This window comes from Prunus persica, chromosome G8 (genome assembly GCF_000346465.2).
Source record: "Prunus persica cultivar Lovell chromosome G8, Prunus_persica_NCBIv2, whole genome shotgun sequence".
Lineage (NCBI taxonomy): Eukaryota > Viridiplantae > Streptophyta > Magnoliopsida > Rosales > Rosaceae > Prunus > Prunus persica.
The window spans coordinates 15586710-15612030 of record NC_034016.1 but is presented as its reverse complement, the minus strand read 5'-3'; the positions used below and the strand labels follow the sequence as shown (position 1 = coordinate 15612030).

The 25321-nt window shown below is 37.4% G+C and overlaps 1 protein-coding gene and 1 pseudogene across 1 annotated transcript; both read right to left on the bottom strand.

The window, feature by feature from the left end:
* Nucleotides 893-2722, bottom strand: LOC18768295 (putative UDP-glucose glucosyltransferase). Its single transcript, XM_007199752.2, has 2 exons — nucleotides 2117-2722; nucleotides 893-1770 (listed from the first exon to the last, which is right to left on the bottom strand). The coding sequence occupies exons 1-2, from the start codon at nucleotides 2708-2710 to the stop codon at nucleotides 943-945; spliced, it is 1422 nt and encodes a 473-aa protein (XP_007199814.1). The 5' UTR covers nucleotides 2711-2722; the 3' UTR covers nucleotides 893-942.
* On the bottom strand, nucleotides 8570-11127 carry LOC18766372 (annotated as a pseudogene).

Below are 25321 nucleotides of genomic sequence, written 5' to 3'. Positions count from 1 at the left end.
TTTCATCATGGAGGTTGGACCCACCATCAATTTGGTATCTGCATTTCAGTTTCGGGCAACTAGAGAGAAGAGTTGAGGACCTCAATTCTATTACCATTACCTTCTTGCAGATGCGTTTTGCCCAAGCACAGACAGGAGTTGCTAAGGATTGAATTTGGGCAAGCACAGAGAAGAGCTCCTGGAGGCGCTACGGATTGGATCGACTTCATGTACAGTTTCCTCTGGTGCTGTGACTTCTGTAAGCCCCCCTTCACTTCAGATGAAAGGGCTAAAGCCCGAGTCTCTACTGCTCCGAAAACTCAGTATTCACAGAGGTAGACAGAAATGGGGTCTCACAGAGTCCTCTAGTTCCCTATGTTGTGTTCGATTTGGGAAACCAGAATGGAGCGGACTGGTCGCGTCTTCTTCTCCTCCAAACCTGCCTTTCTCTTTCCTCACATGCCACTCACATGCTGAATCACAATGGCTGAAGAGGTCATTAGGTCATTGAATCTCAGCCATCCTTTTTTAACATGGAACCTCAACCGTTGGATAGCTGACTGTACCGGTACAGCTGAGGCACCACAGAATTTTCCACTTTTGGGGCCCTCTTCATGCGGAGATCTATAATGTCGCTCTCGAACCTAGACTCAAGACTGTCCATATACTTACTATCCTGGTCAACTGGTCAAATTAACCCACATTAACAAACAAAAAAAAGTATATAATTAATTGAGTTGATAAGGGAGCTGAACCTGAATTTTCTCAAAATAATAATTAAGTTGATAAGGGAGCTGAACCTGAATTTTCTCAAAATAATAATTATTCTCATTAATGCAAAACATAACACACATAAGTAGCTATAGTGGTTGAGTTATAGGCTTGGATTTTAAATTAAGTAACGCCAAATATTCAAGATTCTTATTGAATATTATACAAAGTGCTTGTCAATTGAAACTTGTTCTAAGCAACAGACTTGATCTTGCTAATCTCGTCCAGAAAATCTTCGAGACTCCGGTCGGAGGAGCCGCCCTCCGCCACCGCCTCCTCCGCCACCTTCTTCCACTTCAAAGTGTTACGCCTCAATTCTACCTCCTTATCTCCCACGGTTGCCTCCAACAAGCACTTCTCAACCTCCGCCCTCATGACCAACCTATTCTCAGCCATGCCCCGACTGAGTCTAAGCCCCACACCAAACACATCCACCAAGAACTTGGCATTGGTGACTTGGTCGCCCCATTGAGGAAAAGTCACAACTGGCACACCAGAAGTGAGGGCTTCAACCGAAGAGTTCCAGCCACAATGAGTCAAAAAACATGCAACCGACGTGTGCCCTAGAACTTGCTCTTGTGGGCTCCATTGGACCAATTTTCCCTTGTCCCCAACCTCTTCCAAAAACCCTTGTGGCAGAACATGTTTTTCTAACCCAAATGCTTTGGCAGGTGGCTTGAGGACCCATAAAAATGAGACCCCGGAGCTCAAAAGCCCATGAGCAATCTCGTCAACTTGCTCTTGTTTTAAGTGGACAATGCTACCAAAAGAAATGTAGACGACGGATGCTGGGGGCTTTGAGTCAAGCCAGTCAAGGCAGTCGTCAGCTTTCATTAAGTCTCCTCTGACGCTTGTTTTGGGAGCTTTTGGGTTCTTGAACAAGGGACCAACAGGCTTCACTATGCAGACTTGGGACATGTGTTCGATGATTTCGGGCTCCAGCTCTTGGAATGTGTCCATTAATACATAAAATGATTTTGATAGCTTCTTGAATTGGCCTAAGATTGCCCTTCCCAAAACCTGAAATAAAATATATTATATGGTTACTATTTTATTTTTATTTTATTATCTCTTTCAATAAAGTAGAAAATAAAATACTACAGTTTTAGGTTTTATTTTATTTTATATTTTAATAAATTTAAAAAATATAAAATTTGGCATAAGTCCCAATTCTTATGAACTCCAAATAATTTTTATTTGTCGTCAATGACAATAATAACTAGTTGACTATAAAGTCATCCAATTTAATGACAAATTGATATGTCAGTAAAAAACTTGTTAGAAACTAGAAAGTTTCAAATTGGACTGAAACATGAACATACGAAATATAAAATTATCAAATTAGGAGAGAAATAGTTCTACTGACCTCAAATGGATCAGAAGGGTACAAGAAGCTAGGAATCTCATCATGCTTCAAAACAGGCATACAAGGGAGCTGAACATCTATATTTGGCTCGGCTTCCGTAGGAAACGGCACCGTCTTCTTGTTGTAATGGTAGTAAGCCGAGAACACAGCACAGGACTGAATCCAGAGCGTGGCCTGAGGGATCCCAAGCTCAACGGCGACATCACAAACCCAAGGAATGAAGGGGTTGTTGACAACGCAAGAAACTGGACGACCTTCAGTGGCATGTCGTTTGATCATCTGAGTGACCAGCTCCTTCCCCACCAGCTCAAGCTTGGGCACATAGTACTCCAAGTCGGTTTGTTTTGGGTCGTCTTCTGGAAGCCCATCTGGGAAAAACTCAAACCTGATAAAACCAGCGCCAACTGGTGTGGCTTCCTCACTGATGCCATTGTTGGCTTTTCTCATCTCTTTGCCATAGTTTTCAGTCGTGGAGAAAGTCACCAACATGCCCTTGGCAGCCAAGCGTTTGCCTAGCCTGAGCATGGGGTTTATGTGTCCTTGTGCTGGAAAACACACCAGAAATATATGAGTGGAAGGAGTTTCAGATCCCATAGTTTTTTTGGGTGCAATATTATTTCCCACTTGAAGTTCTTGTTTTGGTTGTGTTTGCAGACAATGGCATGCACAAATGAAGGGGGTTTATATAGCAAACCGTAGCATTCTTATCATTAAGTATTTATTTTGAGTATTTACAATCTAACCATATAAAACGTATTTGACCCCAGTCCAGACCCAAATAACTTAAAACCAATATACATCTAAAAAAATATAAAGCCACACTTTTTGGAGTGAACAGACATTTCTTAATTACATTTTTATTTCAAAGTGTTTGCTGTGTTTCAATGCGTGGCAGTTCGCAAACAAACATTCCATGCAAAATATACAAACTTTAATGCCTAAGAGGCATTAAGCGAAACATGCAGGCAAAGTCAAATCATTAATAAATTATTTTTCTGATCACCACATTAATCATGGGTGTATGTTCACCATTACTTTTAAATTATTAATAAATCATCATACTTTGATTATATAAACACGTATCAAGTATTGAAAGTTTATAAATCATCCCACTCTAGAGTCTAATAGTAGTAACAAATTAAAGTTTGTTGACTTATGGGAATTTGAAAATGTTTATTTGCTACTTGAATAATTTTTGCTCTAAGAGCAATTCCAGCGCTTCAGTTTGCCCCGGACAGAAGGGGGCCCAAGCCCGAGGTAGCGATTCCAGCGGGCTTCAGCAGCTCGGGCATGAGGTAGGTCCCAGCAAACCAAGGAAGCCCAAAGGCAAAATGAGCCCGAGCTCATGCCTGGGGGCTACTGACGTCAGCAACGAAATTTTTTTTTTAAAAAAAAACCAAAATTTTCAGAATTTTTTTTTAAAAAAACCTAGCCATATCCTTCACTTCCCATACCAAAACTCTATATAAATTCCTCTCCTCATATCTCATGTGAATAGTGGTTGCCCTTGGGTTGCCATGACAATAGGTGGAAACATAACAAACCTTTTGCAAGGGTTGCCACTATTCACATGAATAGTAACAGCCATTGCCTTGCCCTTACCCTTTGTCATGGAAAATGAGTGGAAGTGCTCTAATAGACTATTCAATTCAATTAATGCAATATTATGGAAAAAAAATATGAAAAAAATGAAAAAATGTGAAGAAAAAAATGCATGTTTTTAACATTTTCAAGGTAGGTTTTGTTTTTCTAAAATAAAATTAAGTGTTTTGAAGAGTTAAAGTCAACTTATCAGTCCTGAAGAGATAGAAAAATATTGCAGTTTTGATGACTGAGTTTGAAAAGGTTGTTGGAGAGATTTTTTTTATAATGTGGCTCACCTATTTGAGTATCCCGAAATGGTTGAAGAGGCTATTGGAGATGTCCTTAAATTATTAATAAATCATCATACTTCTTAATATTTGACACATGTTCATATGCATAACCATGGAAACATGTTCATATGCATAACCATGGTTCCATGGTTATGCTTATAGACATGTGTCAATTATTAAGAAGGGTAATAAAATATATCATGTGTCATGGGTTAAAGTGGTAAGCAAAAGTATTTATTTATTATTAATATAATTTTTTTTTTGGTGTAACGCTTTATTCTAACATTTGTTTTTCAGTATGACGCTTATTCTAAAATTCAATTGGGTGAAACAGTAAAACTTCATGAAAAAGATGCCCTATGTGTGTCGGTAACTTTGTAACATAAGCTTTGGCCATGCTTGGCCACAACCTTGCCCTTTCCCTTGGCTAGCCTTCATCTGTTGTAACTGTTTTTTATTTTGACTTTCTTGCGACCTCTTGTCCAAGAGGTTTTTCCCCGTTGTAACTTTTTTATTTCCTTTTTTTATTTAGAAAAAGTGTTGATAATGTTCGCGCCTAAAACTAAATAGATAGAAATAAAGCTAATTTACAGGTGACGTGGATGATTTGGATCTAGGAAGCCTTCGGTCCGTGGTGTCCTTCCTCGTGGTGCAACTCTGGATTCAGCCTGAAGGAAGAAACGGCAGGCAACGCCTAAGACACCGGTGTGGCGCCGGCCAAAGACCCTCCGATGCCAAAGTTAGAGACTAAGATCAATTTTATTGATAGTATGAAAGCACAAGTCAAGTAAACAGTCTTACCTTTTGGCTGTGCCAATGGGCTATATTTATAGAAAGCATTTGTGATGCTGTTAGTACTTAGTTTCAATGTGGGACTCGTGGGAGTGTCTTCGACGGTCTACACGTGCCCTGACAGGCTTTGGCAGGAGTACCGAGGTTATCTGTCAGGATCACTCGGCATCGTGTGCCGAAGGTCGGTGTAGGTGAGTTGGTTGCAGGCATTTTACCGATCCGACTATGTATGAATGGCGGAGTATGCCGATCGACCTTTCGGCATGCCCCACTGAGCTGGCGTCTGCCTTGTTTACATTACACGTGTCATGACGTGAGTGGGGGTCAAATATGGTACAAACAGATAACATTAATCAATTAGGTGAAACGATGTTGGTCTCAAGTAGCCTGTTGGATTTGTTGTCCAAGCCAAAACCCATAAGGTGTTTGGTTCAAAACTGGCAGATAGAAAGAAGAATAGAAAGGAGGTTACAAAAAAATTAGGTGAAACAATGAAATTGACTTTAATTATTTAAATGGAACGGTGAAACTTCGTCACAAAAATCACAAAAAGGAGAAAAACTTCCTTGGCATGGGGATGTCAGTGGCAGCCGTCCATGTCGGTGTCCCAACCTAATAAGATCACGCAAGATGTTAACAACTTTGACTTCGTATTTAATTCTTTTTTTTAATGAAACTTTTCATTTAATATTTTAAGAAAACTTTTAGTTGGTAGAAAATCTCCACAATACCCTCCCGCCCATTCCAACGTCTTCTTATCTAACCAAAAACACACGTTCTTTCTCCTTTTTTTTGTTAGGTATGAAAATTGATTTCTTTTGGTTGATATTTCTCCTCAACTGAAGCAGCCATTGCCATGTTGATTTCTTTGTTTTTTTTTTCTTGGTTTTAATGGCTATTAAAAAATAAAAATAAAATTGTTGCATTCTTTTAAGGTTTCGAATTTCTCACAAAGCACACAAGAAATACTTTATTTAGCTATTTGGATGTATTCTTCAAGGTTGCATTTTCTTCAAGTGCAATGTAATTCTTTCAAATCATCCAAAATCAATTGAAACAATTGGTTGTTTGAGTGCAAGTTGGAAAAGGAATTCGGATTCTAATCAATTCTAAACTTCATGACAAGTGTCAGAAAAAGACGCCATCAATACGTGTCCATAACTTTTTAGCCAAATTTGGCCACAACCTTTCCCCTTCTCATCTTTGAGAGCATGCTTTTCCTTCATTTGTTGTAACTGCTTTTTATTTTGACTTTCTTGGGATCTCTTGTCCAGGAGGTTTTTGTTGTTGTTGTAACTCTTTTATTTCCTTATTATAAAAAAAGTGTCGGTAACATTAATCAATTAGGTCAAACTATAACATTAACAAGTTAGATGTAAGAGCACTTCTAGCGGCAAGCTTAGTCCAAAGGCCCCCCTAGCTACCAAAATCCATTCCATCAATGAAATCCTGTCTTGGTAAGAGGTGGGCTCCACCGAGTCAGGGTGAGCCAAAGGTAAGCTAATGTTAGTGTGACGTTAGTGGCCAATATAAATACTAAAAGAATTGAAAAAAAAAAAAAAAGAGGAAAAAATACCAAAAAATATAGATTTCTTTTCTATAAATACTTAGCCATGTTCTTCACTTCTCGCACCAAAACTCCATACATATTTCTCTCCTCATTTCTCATGTGAATAGTAGTTTTGCTAGGGCATACACTATTCATGTGAACAGTAACCGCCATTGTCTCCCCTTGCTTTTTGCCATGGCAAATAGGTAGAAGTGCTCTAACAATGAAACTTCGCCACAAATATCATAAAAAGACGCCCTCAATAAGTGTCAATAACATTAATCACTTAGGGCCCATTTAGTTCAAAGTTCAGGAGTTTGGAAATAAGTTTTTTTTTTTTTTTTGAGGTTAATTTTGATTTAGTACCTTGAACTCTTATCATTAAGGCACATTTGCCCCTCCACTCTCAATTTAACAATTACATACCTTAAGCTTTTCCATTTTTTGCAATATGGTTGTAGCGTTAACTTTGATATCAAAATTTCCATTATTGCTTCCATGGCAGGCGTGAGTTCTTTTATTTCAATGTCAGTTGAAGAGTATTTTCGGGTAATTGATGTCTTCCCGCCCATGAAGAACACATTACACGCATTAATACCAAACCATGTTTTTAACAAAATACCCTTCAACCGACATTGAAAGAAGTGAATAGGTGGAACCCAAGCTTGTCATGCAAGCAATTAACGTAAATTTTGACGATGAAGTTAATGCCGGAACCATATTACACAAAATTGAAAAGCTTAGGATATGTAATTATTAAAATTAAGAATGCAGGTGCAAACGTGCCTCAAAGGTAAGAGTTCAAGATATTAAATTAAAATTAATCCCCTTTCTTTTTTTTATGTGAGGAAATAAGTTCAAAATTGCATTCCCGCCGAGCCATTAGGTGAAACAATGAAACTAACATTAATCAATTACGTGAAACAGTGAAATTTCGTGATAAATATGTAACCAAAAAAATAATTTCGTGATAAATATCAGAAAGAGACACCCTCAATAAGTGTCGATTTCTCAATAAGGTAAAACAGTGAAACTTCATGATATATCAGAAAAAGACGCCCTCAATAAGGAAAATTTCTTATTTCTTGTAAACGTGACCTAATTTGGGAGTCCAGCTCGCTCTCCGTGGCATTTCTCCAAGTTCTTGGCTCACTCACTGGGTTCTTGTTTTCATTAGCAGATTCAATTATGAAATGGTTCAATCAAATTCCAAGTGAAAAAAAAAAAAGAAAAAGCACCCTTGAATTTAGCAGCTTCAGCCCTGCAGTTTGAGTTCCCTTTGATGGTATGTACCAAAATGCGAGAATCGGATTCGAAGATTACTTTACGGTAGCCAAATGCCTCAGCCATTTTCACTCCTTTAAGGGCAGCTTCAGCTTCAGCACACAAAGCTTACGGGCAGATTTTCTTTTCGGCTAGCCCACCACCACACAATTTTCTCATATCATCTCTTCTCATAACACCTAACCCAGCCATGCAGTTTGAAGCCTGCCAAGCCCCATCGAAATTAATCTTAATAACAGATATGGGAGGTGTCCAGCCAACATTTTCCCTGTGGAGCGCTGGCTGCAGGAACAAGAGAGATGGCTCGGAATTCTAGAGCTGCCTCAGTTGCCACATTTAGGACCGTAATGGGATTTAGATTCCTACCTTCAAAGATAAACTTGCAGCCCGATTTCCAGATTTCCCAGATGAGGAAACAGACCATAGACACAAACCAAGCAGTAGAAATGATATGTTAACAGGGCTAACAGGGCTAACAGGGCTAATTGGGAGAGTAGTAGAAGTTCCTGGGAAGTGGGAATTGGTAGAGCCGAAGAGAGGGAGGATAGAAAGGGGAGAGAGAGACAGTGACAGATAACAGGGCTAACGTTAGTTTCGGAAAAAATTAAAACTAAAATTTACTCGAATTTTGATATGTTATATTTTAAGTATATTGTAAGGGTCCAGATGAAGCGAAACGCAGAAAATGCATGAATTCTAGATGCATAGACTAAATGATAGGATGAATTTTATATCGTCTACGATGATATATACTCAAGAACATGCACATCTTACACATGAATTCCAACATAAAAATAACATTGACATTTAAGTGACAATATTCTTACAAATTTATTTACCAAAGCACTATCAGCTGCAACATCAAAGAAGCTGGGGCACACAAATATTGCAGACCTCAATAGCTAAGCTAGTTAATAGGTGAAAGATCACCAAGTTGCAATTAATAATTAGTGACTAAAGAGGGTAGTATGCCAACCACCTACTTATCTCTGGAGCAGTGTGACCGGCTCCCTGAAAAATCAAAAAATTTAGTCAGCTTTTGCTCAAGCAAATTGTAGTATGAAAAATATTTGAAGTCCATGATGGTTCTTGGCTTCTTGCCTTTATGGTTGTATATGTCAACTGGTACTTTTTATCTGAGTACAGCACTCTGTATCTAAAGCGAACAAAAAAGGCACGACTATGAGATGGTTGTAATCTGATTTTCTGACTAAACTCAATACAAAGTAAGAAAGAAGATGAGATAGAAGATACCAACCCTGCAACCTGTCCGTGGAGGAACCATGGCTTCCAACGACTGTCGACAGTCAAGTTCAGATATTCAATCCAACCCATAGTAGACACATATGGAGTATTCATGCCATGATCACCACTGTTAATAGACAAGCTTTGTGTTCAGAAATGATATTGTGAGAATGATTAGATTGTATGAGTTCCTGTAATTGAATTTTCCCTCCATTTGGTGACAAATAAGGCTTTCTGCTTGGGTCTTTATGCTGGACTAAAACCAAAAACACTGGACAGAATTATAAGCATATAGTACCTGTAAATCAGAACTCTATAGCCTTGTTTTATGAGATTCTCATGATAGACAAGACTAGAGGAAACATCAGATATATATAAGTCTTGTAAGGTCTTATTGCATCTCTCCCATTCCTTAATGCTTCCCTGATTGTCATTTAAGATAAGCAAAATTAAAGTACTGTGATATGTCAGTCAGGAATACCTGAAGAATATAATTAAAAAATGAACTATTGATTACCTCCCGAATATGAACAGCATCTTGAACAGTTCTGTCATTTGCCCAAATATAAGAGGAGATAATTGTAACTCTACATTAAAACAAGGCAGATAAGTTATTACTATCCATTGTGTGTGTGTGGGGGCCCGTGTAGAGAGACTAACCCGACACCATGGCCTACGAAGTTGAGGAAAAGAAAGGAGAAGATTTGCTGAATCCTTGTTAACAAGATCTTCTGCAAACCACTTTGACCCCGCTGATTTTGGAGATGATACAGAACAGACAGGTTCCAATATCTGTTCAAGGTGTATGTCTTCAATACACTGCCGATTGAAATGTAAAGTCAGTATTTTGATTCCACATTACTTAAAATTACTTGCAGAAACCAAACCCACTCACCTCGTTGTAAACTTCAAGATCATCCACACATAACGTGTTGTTTAGATCTACATTCACGTATTCTCCCTTGCAGTTTCTTTTCATTGACTTGCAAAATATAAAAATCACATCCACATTTAAAAATCACTACATACATAACTCAAGGTTTAGATTTTTTCCAGCAGATTTATGTCAGAATAGTTCAGAATGATTTGAAGAACCAGAATCCAATCTCTACTTTAATGAAACCGACAAGAAGCAACAAAATCAGTAAGTATTTCACCTGGTACAGTTCCTCAAAATGCTTTTAGATAAGCAAATAGCACTCTGTAATTCCTATCTATTTGAGTATCTGTCACTGGATTGCCAATCACATATCCCTGCAGCCAATATATTTATGATCAGGAATTTATTAACTACAACACGATATAAATTATTCAAATTCTAGTGGCAGAAAATGTACTTTGAGATTCATTGGCGGCAAATGTTCATCTCGATTACCTACATAAAAATATATAAAATAAACCCAAATCAATACCTTATGATCCACAACTAAGAAACCAACTTTCCCTTGTGTGTACATGATACATCTGCTATATATTTGCATTTGAGACTGAACTAAAGGTTGCATGATTGACCCTTCTCTCAATTCTTAGTAGCTGAAGCTGACAAAAGGTCAAATTTAAGAGGGCTACCAACTTACCATCAGATATTTCCTGAACGACAATAGGAAGAGTTATGCCTGAATAAGAATCTCCAGCAATATAAAGTGGATTATTGTAGAACTTGGGATGATCCATAAGCCACTGCACCACAACAGTGTAAACAACAATGTAGCTAAGCTAGACGCAAGAAGAGTCTTTGAAATTAGAACAGCCAATCACGTCGATTTCCGAAGCCATTCTTAATCACTAGAATTAATGTTGAGCATGAACTAAACCTTAGCTAGAAGAATCCTTGTAGGTAATTGTATCCTCACCTTTCTAAGAAATTCATATGTTTGTACAGCTGATAATGTGTCACTGACATTGCTATATCCTACCCAAGAATTTGCATATGAGAATCCAGTGCCCACAGGTTCATCTACAAATATTATGTTGGCAACCTGCTGAAAGTTGTAGATTGTTCTTCTCAATGTTAACAAAACCTTAAAAACTTAAAGGTTTCTATTGATCACATACAAGACATAAACACAAACACCTAGAAGGCAACTGAAGTCTCCCACCTTTGTCCATGAGTATGGATTCAACTTTAATTTTGGCTTGTTGCCAATGGAATTTAAGTAGTCAAAGGATAGTGGACCTGCAACAAAGTATGGATTAAATGGTGAGGCTAATTCTAATAAGTAAAGTTTGAACACAATATTTGTGCCAGATTGCAACTGAATGTACATTAAAAACTATAGAATTATAAAATAATTATATTAATGAAATATATACAATAAATATCAACGGGTCTATCCCAATGGAAAAGAAACTTGACTTGCAAACAGTAGTCTCAAGTTCGAATCCCCTGACACCTTAACAGTGTGTGTAAGAAAAATCTCATACCCTTCCTAATTTTGGCAAAAATAACACACACAACATACTAAAAAAAAACATAACACTCATCAAACAACAACGAGAATATATAATTGCCACATGATCTTGCCAAAATTTGGGCTTGCTTTTAACTTGGGAAGTACTGCTTTTTATGGTCCTCCTTCCCTATTCTGGGTTGGGCCAGGTTAGTTGCTATGTTGTTCGTGCTTGTGTTCTTTAACCTCCAGAAGAATACACCCAAAATTTTTTTTAGAGAAAACAGAGCACATCCTTTCCATAGCTCTTCACACTGCAAATCTCAACTACTTGACATACCTTTTATTTTTGCTGTTTTGTTGTTTAATATTTGCCTTTATTTTAAAAAGATTTTCTGGTGTCTGTTACCAAGGTCATAAAATTCCAAAATAGAACAATATCTTCTGAAAGATGCAGAGAGTAGAAAATATAATAAGGTACCTAAATTTTCATATACAAAGTCAGAGAAGGTAGAACAACCAGATCCTCCATTGAGCCAAAGAACAAGAGGATCATACTCTGGACTCCCTTCAGACTCAAAGAAGTAATAAAATAGCTGCACATCATCCATGGCGCCCACTCCCACGTACCTTTATATAATTAAAGTCATAAATTATATAATTCATTGCCACCTTTTGTATTAACGTAAAGTAATTAACAGAGTAGAAAATATTAGTCATAAGAAGAAAAATATCAACCCAGTTTCAAGTTTGAAGGGGAGGTCACCGCCAAAGCCGGGTAGGGTTTTGATGATATTGGACGTTGATGCAACATTAATGTTCATAAGGATCACCAGAAGAAGTGCTTGTGGCACCAGAAGAAGTTGATGCTAGGCTTATTTCTTGCTAGATGGTTTTATCACTTTACTGTGTACAGGGTACACGTGGTCAAATTGGCACAGAGCATCCTCGTGATTACGGAGACCCGCCTAATTCAAAAGCTCAACTGTGTGGTGATCATTTCTTTTAGCCGCCCGCAAATGTACTTCGTGGCCCCCACATTGCATGCTTGTCGCAGAATTGACTGTGTTTTGATCCAACTAATGGTCTGCCACCAATCAGTCGACCTACTTAAATTTCTCTGTTCCTCTCTTTGATTGTTGTTCAAATGGTAAGGCTTCACAATGGATTATCCAGATGATGACTTTTTGCATGATTTCTGCTTTACTTACGTAATGACCAAAATGACTCGATAACGAATTGGACGACTAAAATGAAACTTGGATATAAGTTCCGGGGCCATTGTGGTTATTTGATTGGGTTCTCCAATATGATATAGGGTTTTGAGTTCGAAAGATGATGGGTTCCCTCTCTCTTTTGCTGATAGAAAGTGGCCAACTTTTAGTGATCTCGAGTCCAGAATGCTGATATGCTTTAATTTTTGCATTGGAATTATATACAGTAATGCACTCCTAATGAAAGAAGGTAAAGTTTTTTTTTGTCAATATATATATATATATATATTTTAACTTTAATTGCAAATCTTAATCATAAAAAAATTGCGTATTTACGTATGAGCCCTAATCACTAATTATTAATACAAAAGTATTCTTCTTATTACTGTATGTCCTTAATTTCACACTTTTTCTTTTGGTACAAGTTAGAACACGCGTCGATGCTAGAAAAACAAAGAGAAAAATAAAGGACGGTCGACTTGAAAAATATGCACTTATTAGGAGAGACACATACATACGTAATTCACTGATACATCATACATGTATAGTATAATATATATGCAGTAGTATGGGAGATGAGAGATAATAGCATATATGCCTTTCATTTCAGGCAATTATACAGTACTTAGATTATTATATTTATACGAATACATGTGCAGTCATCTGGTGGACAATTTTTAGGCAACAGTCAAGGAAAGAGTCACTGGTGAATGCAAAGGACCTAGTCAATGATGGCCTTCACCAGGGCCAGGGCCAGAGTTCTTGACACTTGCTAGACCAGTTTGAACGCTGACAGATCTGTGTCCAACACCAGGGTCGCTTGGTCCTGAACCATCCACTTGGTTGAAGAAGCCCTCATTCTCTCTACTAACACCATTGCGTGATGGCTTCAGCGGTCGAGCTTCTGTTGGGGAAAGCTTGGAGCTTAAGAGGAGAGAAGCAAGAAGAAGAATAAACAAGAGGGCAATAGACTTGAGAGCTCTAGCCATTTTGGTGTAGTAATAATGATTAGCTAGAACTAGGTTTTCCTTCTAGTTAAAGAGTGGCAAGTTTTGGGGTGTATTTATAGTGCATTTAGGTAAGGGGAGAGAGCTTGGACTTTTGCGTAATATTATGCATGTAGCGTGGAAATTAATAAGTTTCGACGAACAAAAATCTCATTACATTGTTGATAAACATACACCCTCCTGGTCATGAGCTTCTGATAGATGGGACATATTGAAATCATGTTAAAGTGGCGTCTACTTAATTAGGTGCATCCCAAATGCCAAGAACCTGGGAGAGGCGGCTCCTTTGGAAAATGATAAACTTAAAAGTTCGGTTTGTTAAAGAGACACCACCATGAAAGGCGAGTCAAATGATATTTCTCAATCGGAAATGCTTACTCTTCACACGAGAAGAGTCATTCCTCTTACATAAATCACAGTCCAACATGTGCAGAATTCTTTTTTCTTTTTCTTTTTCTTCAATAAGTTACTTTCGAAATATGTGTCAGATTTTGATTTGTCTCCAAGGGAAATGGATGTCCTTTCCCTACTAGTGCAAAGTAATGGAAGATCCTTGTAGTATTTTATGGAAGAAAAAAAAATTTACTTGATACATGAGGATCGATTAAGGGTATATCATATTGAAATGGTATTTTTGTAGAAATGTCACATGAACTTAAACCTGAGTTTCAATTTGTCACCTTAAAGAAAAATTAAGAGAAATGTCACCTTAATTTTTTAAAATCCATGATTCGTCGTTTGACTTTAACACCATCCATTTAAGGGTATTTTAGTCTTTTCGTTAAATTTTCTGTTAAAATAATTTAAAACTATTTAAATATTATTAAAAAACATAACTATTTGAATACAATTTAAAATAGATAAATAAGATTTCACTTAATAAATATTAAATAAAATTTAACACAAAAAAACCTAAAACTAAAAATCAAAAAAATGAAAGACACCACCTCCAATCCCAAGCCAACCACCATTGTTCTCTCTTCTCTTTCTCCCCAACAACCCACCACCTCTCTCCCTCTCTCTCTCACACACATTCAAGAACAAACCTTATCCCCCTTACCCCACCACACACCACCCCACCCAACCCCCCCAAAAAAACATCCCTAGCCATTTATAGCATCTCCAAAAGAGTCTCTAAATTTTAACCAAATTCGAGCTAAAATAGCTAGAAAATCATTATAGCAAGTGTTTCCTCTAGCAATGTTCTCAATTTTGGCTAATCTCAATTATTTTTTTATTTTTTTCTCTTTCTCTTTCTCCCTCTCTCTCTCTCTTGCAAATCAAATATATTAAAAGGAAAAGTAGAAAACCAACCCCACCGACCTCCCAAATGTCTCTATCTCTCTCCCATGTTTCTCTTTCTTTCTCGTTCTCCCTCTCTCTCGCTTGCATAGCTTCCAGTTTGGTGAGGCTCACTTTCTCTTTCCTCCTGGTTAGATGTAGCGAGCCAAAGTTGGTTCTCCAAAATAGAGAGCTAATTAGGGAGTCTACTGCAGTTAGTTTATCATGTGTATTTAACAACAAGTTTAATGAAATGAGCAATATTGGCTAACAATCCTAAACATAATGACCGAATTAGCCAAATTGAAAACACATGATTTAAATTGCCCAATATGTTAAAACACAAGGACCATTTTTACATTTAAGCCTATTTTTATAATGATTTTTCTATTTTTAAAATACTCTTAAAAATTGAAAGACTAAAACACCCTTAAAAATAGATGAAAAATTGAATGGTATTAAAGCCCGATGACATTTTAAAACAAATTTATAATTAATTGGTATTTATTGTTGTGCATTTGAGCTTCCCAATTGTAGAACAAGAAGGAGAGTTTTTTTTATAGAGTTGGAAATTAGGAGATCTTTTGTAGCCCTTGAGACGGCACAAAGACATGACAATGAACACATCACCATATCACTTAGCTGATTGATTTGACCAATCATGAACGTATGATATATAGTGTACATACATCGTTAGGAAATGGATTTAATATGTCAATGCTTAATTTTAATTTTAATTTTTGTAAATTTTAACCTTAGTATTAATATTATTATCAGGAATGAAATGACAAATTCAAGTGTTGTTGATCAATATGATATGAAATGCATGTAAGAGCATTTGCAATAGACTCCCTAAATCACCCTTCTTAGATAAAATTTAGATAAGAAATGAGAAAACCCACCTCTAACCATATTCCCTATCCAACTTCTAAAATAAGGAGACTTCTAGGAGCTCCTAAATTTGAGAAGAGAGAATGGACTCCTAATGACTCTCTATAATTTAATGATACCTTATTTAATGAATATTTTAAACCTTTAATTAATATTGCCTCCTCTTTTTTTTTCATAGAGATGGACTATTTATGTTGAATTAAAAAAAATTAAAAAATTATCTCTCCCTCAACAAAAAAAAAATTATTATAGCATTTATGTTTCTAAATTAGAGAGTGTGATTGAAGTTGAAATTTTACAAAGAACTTCTAAAATTTAACTAAAAAGTAGATAGCATAAATGAAGATGCAACCCCACCAAGGTTGGCCATTTCCTTTTTATACATTTCATCTGGGATTTGCCTTTTAAAGAGTCAATTGTCCCAAAGGATATGAGAAATCATTAGTCACCACATGTGCAGAAAACATGGACTTTTAGGCAATAATAAAGTGATGGAAATAATTAACGAAGCCCATGAGTTTGTCTTCCTTGCTTTTGTTAGATTCCAAACTCTTCATGTTGCCAAATCGGGGATCGATACTACATTGTTACGAGATCTCTCCTGCCTTTTTGGCCATAAATTGTATAGAGACCATTCTCTACCAAGTTTTCGGTGGCCTAAAATTATCAACAACATGCCAAATTATAAGTGGGGAGCTTGGAGTTTGAACCTCTCCGTCAATTCAGGTTCAATCAAGCCAAGTAAATCAGCGGTCCATTACGATCAACATAGACTTTAACTCAACTACATTTACTGCATACAAAGTTCGACATGTGTGAAATTTTATGTAAAATGTATTAATATTACTAGTAATAGAATCAGTCATTATATATTTTTTATTTTATCAAATTTCCAATTTAAAACTTTACATTCTTCAGCCCTAAATCGTCCAAACGTTAACCTTTCAAATTTTTATAACTAGCTTTCTTTGTCCTCGATACTAATATAAAGAAGATAGAACCCTAAATTTATGGGTGCACGTGTAGCTCTTCATCATGGCATAATTCAAGCATCGGTAACGTTAATTATGGCACAGAGATAATTTTTGTACCCGATGTCCGAAGCACAGAGCAGACATTTTGGTTTTGGGGGAACTAAATGAACTTACAAACAAAACAACATAATGCGTGAGATTAATTCAAAGAAGAAGAAACTGTTGGCGTGACTTGTGGATATTGACTTACTTTCCTTACACACTAAGAATTCCTATTATAATTGTAATTGATTTACTTTAATTCCTGATTTCCTACTGTAAATAGATTTAGGAATTTATTATTTACTTACCCATTCAGGTTTTGTTGTATTATAAATATGACCTCCTACAAGGAGAAGAATACACAGAAAATTCCCACAAACAAATATTCTCTCATAGTTTTCATATTTTAGCATGGTATCAGAGCGGCGATCTTGGGATTGCTGACTCTAGTTTCTAAACCCTAGCCGCCACCATGGGGGAGGATGACTCTTCTAATCCTCATGGCGGTAGCACCACTGCTTCCTCCTCTCCTTCTCAACCAACCATAGCCGAGTTGAGTGCCCAGGTGGCTCAACTAATGCAGATGCAGACTCAGACCTCGAAATTGATCCTAAATCAGGATCCTACCAAGACGACCCCGACTTTGACTCAGACGACGACCCCGACCTCGAATCAGACGACGACCTTGAACCCGAATCAGACAACGATTCCGACGACAATTACCTATGAAGCTTCCGCTGCACAGATTGGCATAAAGTTGGATGGCACCAACTATGCCCTATGGTCCCAAGTTGTAGAGTTGTATATCTCTGGCAAAGACAAATTGGGATATATTAATGGCGATCTTCCGCAACCTCCTTCGACTGCTCCAACGTTTCCTCGCTGGCGCACCGAGAACTCTATTGTGAAGGGATGGCTTATCAATTCTCTGGAGCAGAGCTTGATTGGCAATTTCATTCGATTTTCAACGGCAAAAGCAGTGTGGGATGCAATTGCCACAACTTACTATGATGGCACTGACACTTCTCAGGTTTATGATCTGAAACGACGAGTCTCTCGTATGCGACAAGCTGGTGGCTCCATTGAAACCTATTACAATACTCTCCAAAGCTTATGGAGAGAAATTGATTTTCGTCGTCCAAATATGATGGAGTATGAAAGTGATATCAAGCGCTATAATGATATTCTGCAGGAAGATCGAGTTTACATATTTTTGGATGGCCTTGATGATCGTCTTGATAAGGCCCGAAGTGATGTTCTTCACATGACTCCATTCCCTACTGTTGACCAAGCTTATGCCTATGTTCGCCGTGAAGAAGTTCGACAAGCAGTGATGATGGGTTCATCCGATCGAGCCACTGGTGCTGGCTTAGCGGCCAAGAGTGCGCCTCGATCAGGTCCCCCTACTCGTGCCGGCCAGTCCCATAATTCCTCTATCTTTGAGGTAAATACTCCTACTAGACTTGTGCATTTAGAGGATAAAACTATTGGATATCAATTACCTTTCAGGCAAAATCGTGGGAAGCCACCAAACCGTTATTCACCTGATATTGGCAAGACATCCAAGTATCCAATTGCAAATCATGTATCCACTGAGAAGCTGTCTGAACCACTCAAGGCTTTTGTGCATCAGTTGTCTGCTATCCATATTCCAACCAAGGTCTCTGAAGCATTGAAAGATCCTAAGTGGGTCCAAGCTATAAAAGAGGAGATGAAAGCTCTTGAGAAAAATCAGACTTGGACATTGGAGACTATACCACGAGGAAAAAAGACTATCGGATGTAGATGGGTGTTCACTATAAAACATAATGCAGATGGATCTATCGAGCGATACAAGGCAAGACTTGTGGCAAAAGGGTACACACAGACCTATGGTATAGACTATGAAGAAACTTTTGCACCAGTTGCAAAGTTAAACACCGTCAGAGTCTTATTGTCCCTTGCAGCTAATTTGGATTGGCCACTACACCAGTTTGATGTAAAGAATGCTTTCCTACATGGCGAACTCACGGAGGAGGTGTACATGGACATTCCTCCTGGATATAATACTACTCAGAGTGGAACAGTTTGCAGGTTACGAAAAGCATTGTATGGATTGAAACAGTCACCACGTGCATGGTTTGGACGGTTCACCATGGCAATGAAGAACAATGGTTTCAAACAGTGCAACTCAGATCATACTCTGTTCTTGAAACATCGAAAAGGGAAGGTAACAGCATTAATAATCTATGTTGATGATATGATTATTACTGGGAATGATAAACAGGAAATATCACAGCTACAAGACTATTTGGCTACTGAGTTTGAGATGAAGGATCTAGGTGGACTCAAGTATTTCTTGGGAATTGAGGTGGCTCGATCGCAGCAAGGCATATTTCTCTCTCAAAGGAAATATGTCTTGGACTTGTTGACGGACATAGGAATGCTAGATTGCAAACCTGCGGACACTCCTATTGTTCAGAATCATCATCTTGGAGAATATCCGGATCAAGTTCCAACTAACAAAGAAAGATACCAAAGGTTAGTGGGAAGATTGATCTATTTGTCACATACTCGACCAGACATTGCTTATGCAGTGAGTGTTGTCAGTCAATTTATGCACTCTCCAAGTGAAGACCACATGAATGCAGTTCTTCGGATACTTAGATATTTGAAGTCTGCACCTGGAAAAGGACTTATGTTCTCAAAGCATGGTCATCTAAATATTGATGGTTATTCAGATGCAGATTGGGCAGGTAATGTAACAGATAGAAAATCCACATCGGGTTACTTCACATTCGTGGGAGGTAATTTGGTGACATGGAGGAGTAAGAAACAGAATGTAGTAGCTTTATCCAGTGCAGAAGCCGAGTTCAGAGGCATGACTAAAGGGATTTGTGAACTTCTTTGGTTAAGAAAGCTGCTTACTGAACTTGGGTATAAACCTACATCCACAATGAATCTCTTTTGTGACAACAAGGCTGCTATAGCCATTGCACAAAATCCGGTTCAACATGATCGTACTAAACATGTTGAGGTGGATCGACACTTCATCAAACAGAAGCTTGAGGCTAAAGTGTTTCAGTTTCCTTTTGTGAAATCCGAGGATCAATTGGCGGATATTTTGACAAAGGCAATTTCCAGTAAAGCATTCCACAATTCACTGGATCAGTTGGGCATTGGCAACATCTATGCACCAACGTGAGGGGGAGTGTTGGCGTGACTTGTGGATATTGACTTACTTTCCTTACACACTAAGAATTCCTATTATAATTGTAATTGATTTACTTTAATTCCTGATTTCCTACTGTAAATAGATTTAGGAATTTATTATTTACTTACCCATTCAGGTTTTGTTGTATTATAAATATGACCTCCTACAAGGAGAAGAATACACAGAAAATTCCCACAAACAAATATTCTCTCATAGTTTTCATATTTTAGCAGAAACAAGAACAAAAAAGGTTCTAGTTCCGAGAAAACTATTGAGAAATTAGTAATTAAATTGTTTAAAAAAGAAAGAATGATAACGTGTCTCAAAAGTTTTGAATGAACATTAGTAATGAAAATGACTTGTCTTATTATGGACATCAACATAAATATGAATGTTTTGATTCTCTACTTACGTAAATTAACATTATTATTTTATTTGTTCGTGTATGAGCTCGTTTTAAGTTTTTTTTTTTTAAAAAAGTTTTTTTTAAATTATTATTATTATTTATTTATAAAATAAGCAATAGTATATTATTGATGAGCAAACAAAAGTACAAAGCAACTATGTGTCGAATATGGATAAATCTTCTCCAGTAACCAAATGCAACAACATGTTAAATTGATCTAGAGAGAATCACACATAACCCAAACAATAACTAAATCCCCAATCCAACAACTAGAAGCACATGTACTCACAGACCTACAATACAAATCTGCCGTGCAAATGTATTGAAAGCCAAAAGCTAAAAAGAAATAAAAATCCTAAGTAAATCACAACAAACTCCTAAAGAGTTTTTGAAAATTATTAGTCTAAAACAAAAATAAGAGACAGGACAACCACTCCACCTCTTCTGGGCAACCCGAAGAAAATCACAGCGTCGTACCAGCTAAACCCATAGTCCCGCGCTGGCTAAACCTGAACCCAACTCAAACAGACATCTTCCCCTCTTTAGAGCTCCAAACTATATTGAAGGGAGCCAACTCCTTGTGTACCTGGGCCAAAATACGATGACTATATCATGCAAACAACATCGTTTCACGATAACTGCTTCCACATCACAAAATAAACTAACTAACAATCTTGAGGGAAAAGGGAGGGAAGGAGAAAAGAAGGGATGAAGGGAAAGAGGAGGAGGTAGGGAAGCAAGCTGCCAATCCCAAAAGGGGACGACAACTAAGACTTTTTTTCTTAGGGTTTTCTCTTTTACTTTTATTTATTTATATACAAACATTGTAAGATCCCACATCAACCAACAGAGAGAGGGTGATGTACCTTATATGTGCACACCCGCATCCATCTAGCACGAGGCCTTTTGGGAGCTCACTGGCTTCGGAGTTGTAGGAACTCTGAAGTTAAGCGAATTGGGGGCTAGAGCAATCCCAGGATGGGTGACCCACTGGGAAGTTGCTCGTAAGCTCCCAGAAACAAAACCGTGCGGGCAGAGAAGGGGGCCCAAAGTGGACAATATCGTGCTACGGCGGAGCCGATCCCGGGATGTGACAATTTGGTATCAGAGCCACTCTGCCGTGTGGTGCGAGTGTGCCGACGAGGACGTCAGACCCTTAAGGGGGGTGGATTGTAAGATCCCACATCAACCAACAGAGAGGGGGTGATGTACCTTATATGTGCACACCCGCATCCATTTAGCACGAGGCCTTTTGGGAGCTCACTGGCTTCGGAGTTGTAGGAACTCTGAAGTTAAGCGAATTGGGGGCTAGAGCAATCCCAGGATGGGTGACCCACTGGGAAGTTGCTCGTGAGCTCCCAGAAACAAAACCGTGCGGGCAGAGAGGGGGGCCCAAAGCGGACAATATCGTGCTACGGCGGAGCCGATCCCGGGATGTGACAAACAATATTGAGGGAGGGGCATAATTAAACTTAGGATCTCTGATACATGGATAAATACTTTTAACCACTTCAAATACAAGTCATTTGCTTAAGCATATTTAATTTAGCCAGTAAAAACAAGACATTAGTATGTTCTTGCCGTAACATATGGTGACACCAAACCTAGCCTATCCAATTAGCACATTTTGCACATGGTTCATTAAATAGTTACATGCATTGTTCTAAGTTTTGGGACATGATGTATGGTTATTTATATGAGGGTTAACATATTTATGAAGGGTTTCCATGACCACACTATATAAATCCATTATGGCATCCATATATTTGTAGTGAATTTTATAGCATGTGACTTTTGAGAAGAAGGGGCTAGTTGTTTATCTTTAAGTGTTCACTTGTTGGTTTCTCTCTTATTCTGCATTTATTCGGTGTCAATCGGTGTGACAAAAGAAACTGTTTTGACAATATTTTAGTAATATCATTCTTTTTTATAGTTATATAATTATAATGGGGGGTTTTTTTTTTTCATAAAGGAAAAACTTATATACTTGTCAGCAACCATTAGCATTCTTGTCCTTTAACCAAATAGTTTGAACTTGCTACCTTTAAATGGGTTTCATCCCTGTACGTACGTTGTCACACGTCACCAAATATAGTAAACACCCATCAATTTTGAGCTTTTTAAGGAGCATTACATTTGTAGTCCTTCAAATTGGAAGTATGGTGACCTAACTTATTATTGTGTACATTATTCAATCTGGTAAAATTCCACAGTTTTTAGAGAGGATGGCCATCAATGAACGAAATCTTCCCATAGTGCTTGCTAGGAGTTCGAAAGAGACCAAGTACATTGTCAATTGGATTTGGAATTGTCGGCAAAGTCTTTGAGTCTATCAATGAAATCTCAGCGAAAGCTTTCGCATGAAGTAATATTAATTGCTTGTGTAGTAACACTTTGATGGGTTATTGCTTGGAGGTGGCTTTCCCCATCATATTGATACTGTGCTCACCAAGCTTTGGAGTCAAATTAGTGTTGTGGAAGTAAGCAAGCTAGAAGAACTATTGTCATTATTTCGTGACACATCAAAAGTCCTAAATTTGTTATATACGTATCCAAAATGAAGAGAATTGATGTAGACTAGGGGGGAAAAAAGGTTAGCACACTATGCTTATTTCTGAGGACCTTTTCTATTAAGAGGAGCGATAGCATACTAAACTCACACACACTACACGGATGTTAAGACTCGAACCTAGGACCTTGCCCGAGGGAGTAAATACTCCAAACCACTACACTAGTGAATTCTTTGCCACACTATACTTATTTGATGATCAAATGAAGAAGCATGTTGAGAATATATTTCATGTCACAATAGGTAGAGTTTTATAAAACGTTATTCCCTTAATGTTACCTTAACCATTATCTTATGATTTTGAATTGGATGTTCTTTAACACCTAAAATCGTTTAAATAACTTGAACTCTCACACATATAAAATCAACTATAAGCTTATGTAACACGTGTAATTTGTAGATGATTGTCGTGGACGTTTGACTCATACTATGTGATCGAGAGGTTGTCAATTGATCTCTAATTAATCTTTGGCGTAGAACACATTTCAAATAAGAGGAATGATCGTTATGTATTTTTTATTTTTTATTTTTCCATATCGTGAGAGAGAAGAAAATGCTGCCTTTTTGGGGGTCACAACACAACGTGAAACAAGAGAAGAATATCGTGGGTCGAGCTGCAAAACCGCAATTGCTGATTTTTATCATGTGGAGAGGTCAACAAATCTTCTCATAATCCCAAGGGGCTTTGGGGCTTGGACAAGCCAATAAAAAATTAAAATTAAAATTAAAAACTGTTTCTATATTGTTAATTGGTGCTGCCTTTCGAGGATGGAAATCTATTTCAAAAGTACAAATATGATTCCAACTTGAAATAAACCAGAAATGGCAACAACAAGAAAATGGTAGTGTGCCTTAATGCATTTCCTCCTAAATCAACTGTTCGTTTTCCTTGAAAAAGACCTAATATAGAGTCGATGTACGTGAAAGGTACATAAACAAATAAATAAATAACAAGTAACCCCTGTTGCTATCTAAACCAATAGACTTACAATTACATGAGCTTCCAATACGATACTATAAAAAGACCTCTTAGCTAGCTAAACCAACCAACCAAGACATCTTCTGATGCAACTTTTGAAGCACTTGAATTATATTGCTCTGCAGTGCTAAATCAATGGCTGGAACTGGAAATCCGAGATCTCAATGCTTTCGCGGTCTTCGTCTAGTTCTTCTCCTCCTTCTGCTGTTGAGTTTTAGTCTTGTTGGGTTAATGGAAGCTCGGCCAATGACCAAGGAAAGAGGGACAATGGAGGGTTTGTCAGTTGGGATGAAGAGTTCAGGGCCAAGCAAAGGTGGTGGAGGACACAGAGACAGGGTGCATACTCGGATTCTACCTGATCAAATCAAAGACAAATCTGGCCCCAGCCCTGGTGTTGGCCACGGGTATTCTGGTGCCACTATCATGCACCCCTAAGCTAGCTTCACCATTTTATTTTATTTTTTAAATTTGAATTTTACTTTTGTTGGATATGCTTTTATCAGACTGTTGTATTTGTGTGTGATGCTTGTATTTGTCAAGAATAAGTACACAGACAATGTGACAAGTGATTACAATGAGTAAGAACAATACCAAATTCACCAAAGTATTATTACTTCAGTCATGATCAAGAGTAGAATGCAATAAAACTTGTTTATGGTTAGCCTGTTATTGCATCCAAACAAGTTATGTGGGTTTCAATGCCCTCTTCACTTCTTTCAGCTCATCCTGGAGGCCTGCTTATAAAGTGTGTTGGGTTCTTTTGGGGAGCGAACTTCAATTTTGATTTTTAATTATTTGAAACTTTGTGTATTCTAGCATGTTTCTCGTTTCAAATTATTGTCTGACAACATAAGATGTTTATATTAACAACACCTATGATCAATCTACCCACTCTAATAACTTGAAACTAATTGAAAATGTCAATGAAAAAATATAACTCAAAACCACTTGAGAATATGTTGAGACTCCCATTATTTTTTTCTATTAAAAAAAATGCATATATCTCAAGCGTTTATTTGCATGCATTATAGCTTTTGGTCTACTAGTACTTTTCGTCCCAATAGTAAAAGAGTTTCTAAATTTAGATATCTCTCCCTATTAATTAAAAAACTAAAATTACGAAAATTAGTATCTACGACACTTCAATTGCATTTTTCATTATCTAAAAAAAAAAAAAAAAAAAATCTTGTGTGACATTAATTATAGGTGTAAGATTTGCTGGTGATTGATGGATTGATTACTAATTTATAAGTTGACCATTGGATTTACTTTTTCTTTTGGTTACCACGGAACGCAACCATGGAAGGGAAAATAAAAAGATGAGAGTGTGATGAAAAGACAGAATCCAACTCATTCAAACCAAATTTGGCAAAACACAAAAAACTCATTTAAACCAAGAAGACTTCCATTCACACTATATAAAGCCTCTTATGACAATGGTATTAGCCTAATACCATACCAACCAACATTCTCATACAATTCAAAACTTGACTTACTCTAAAATGACTGGAGATT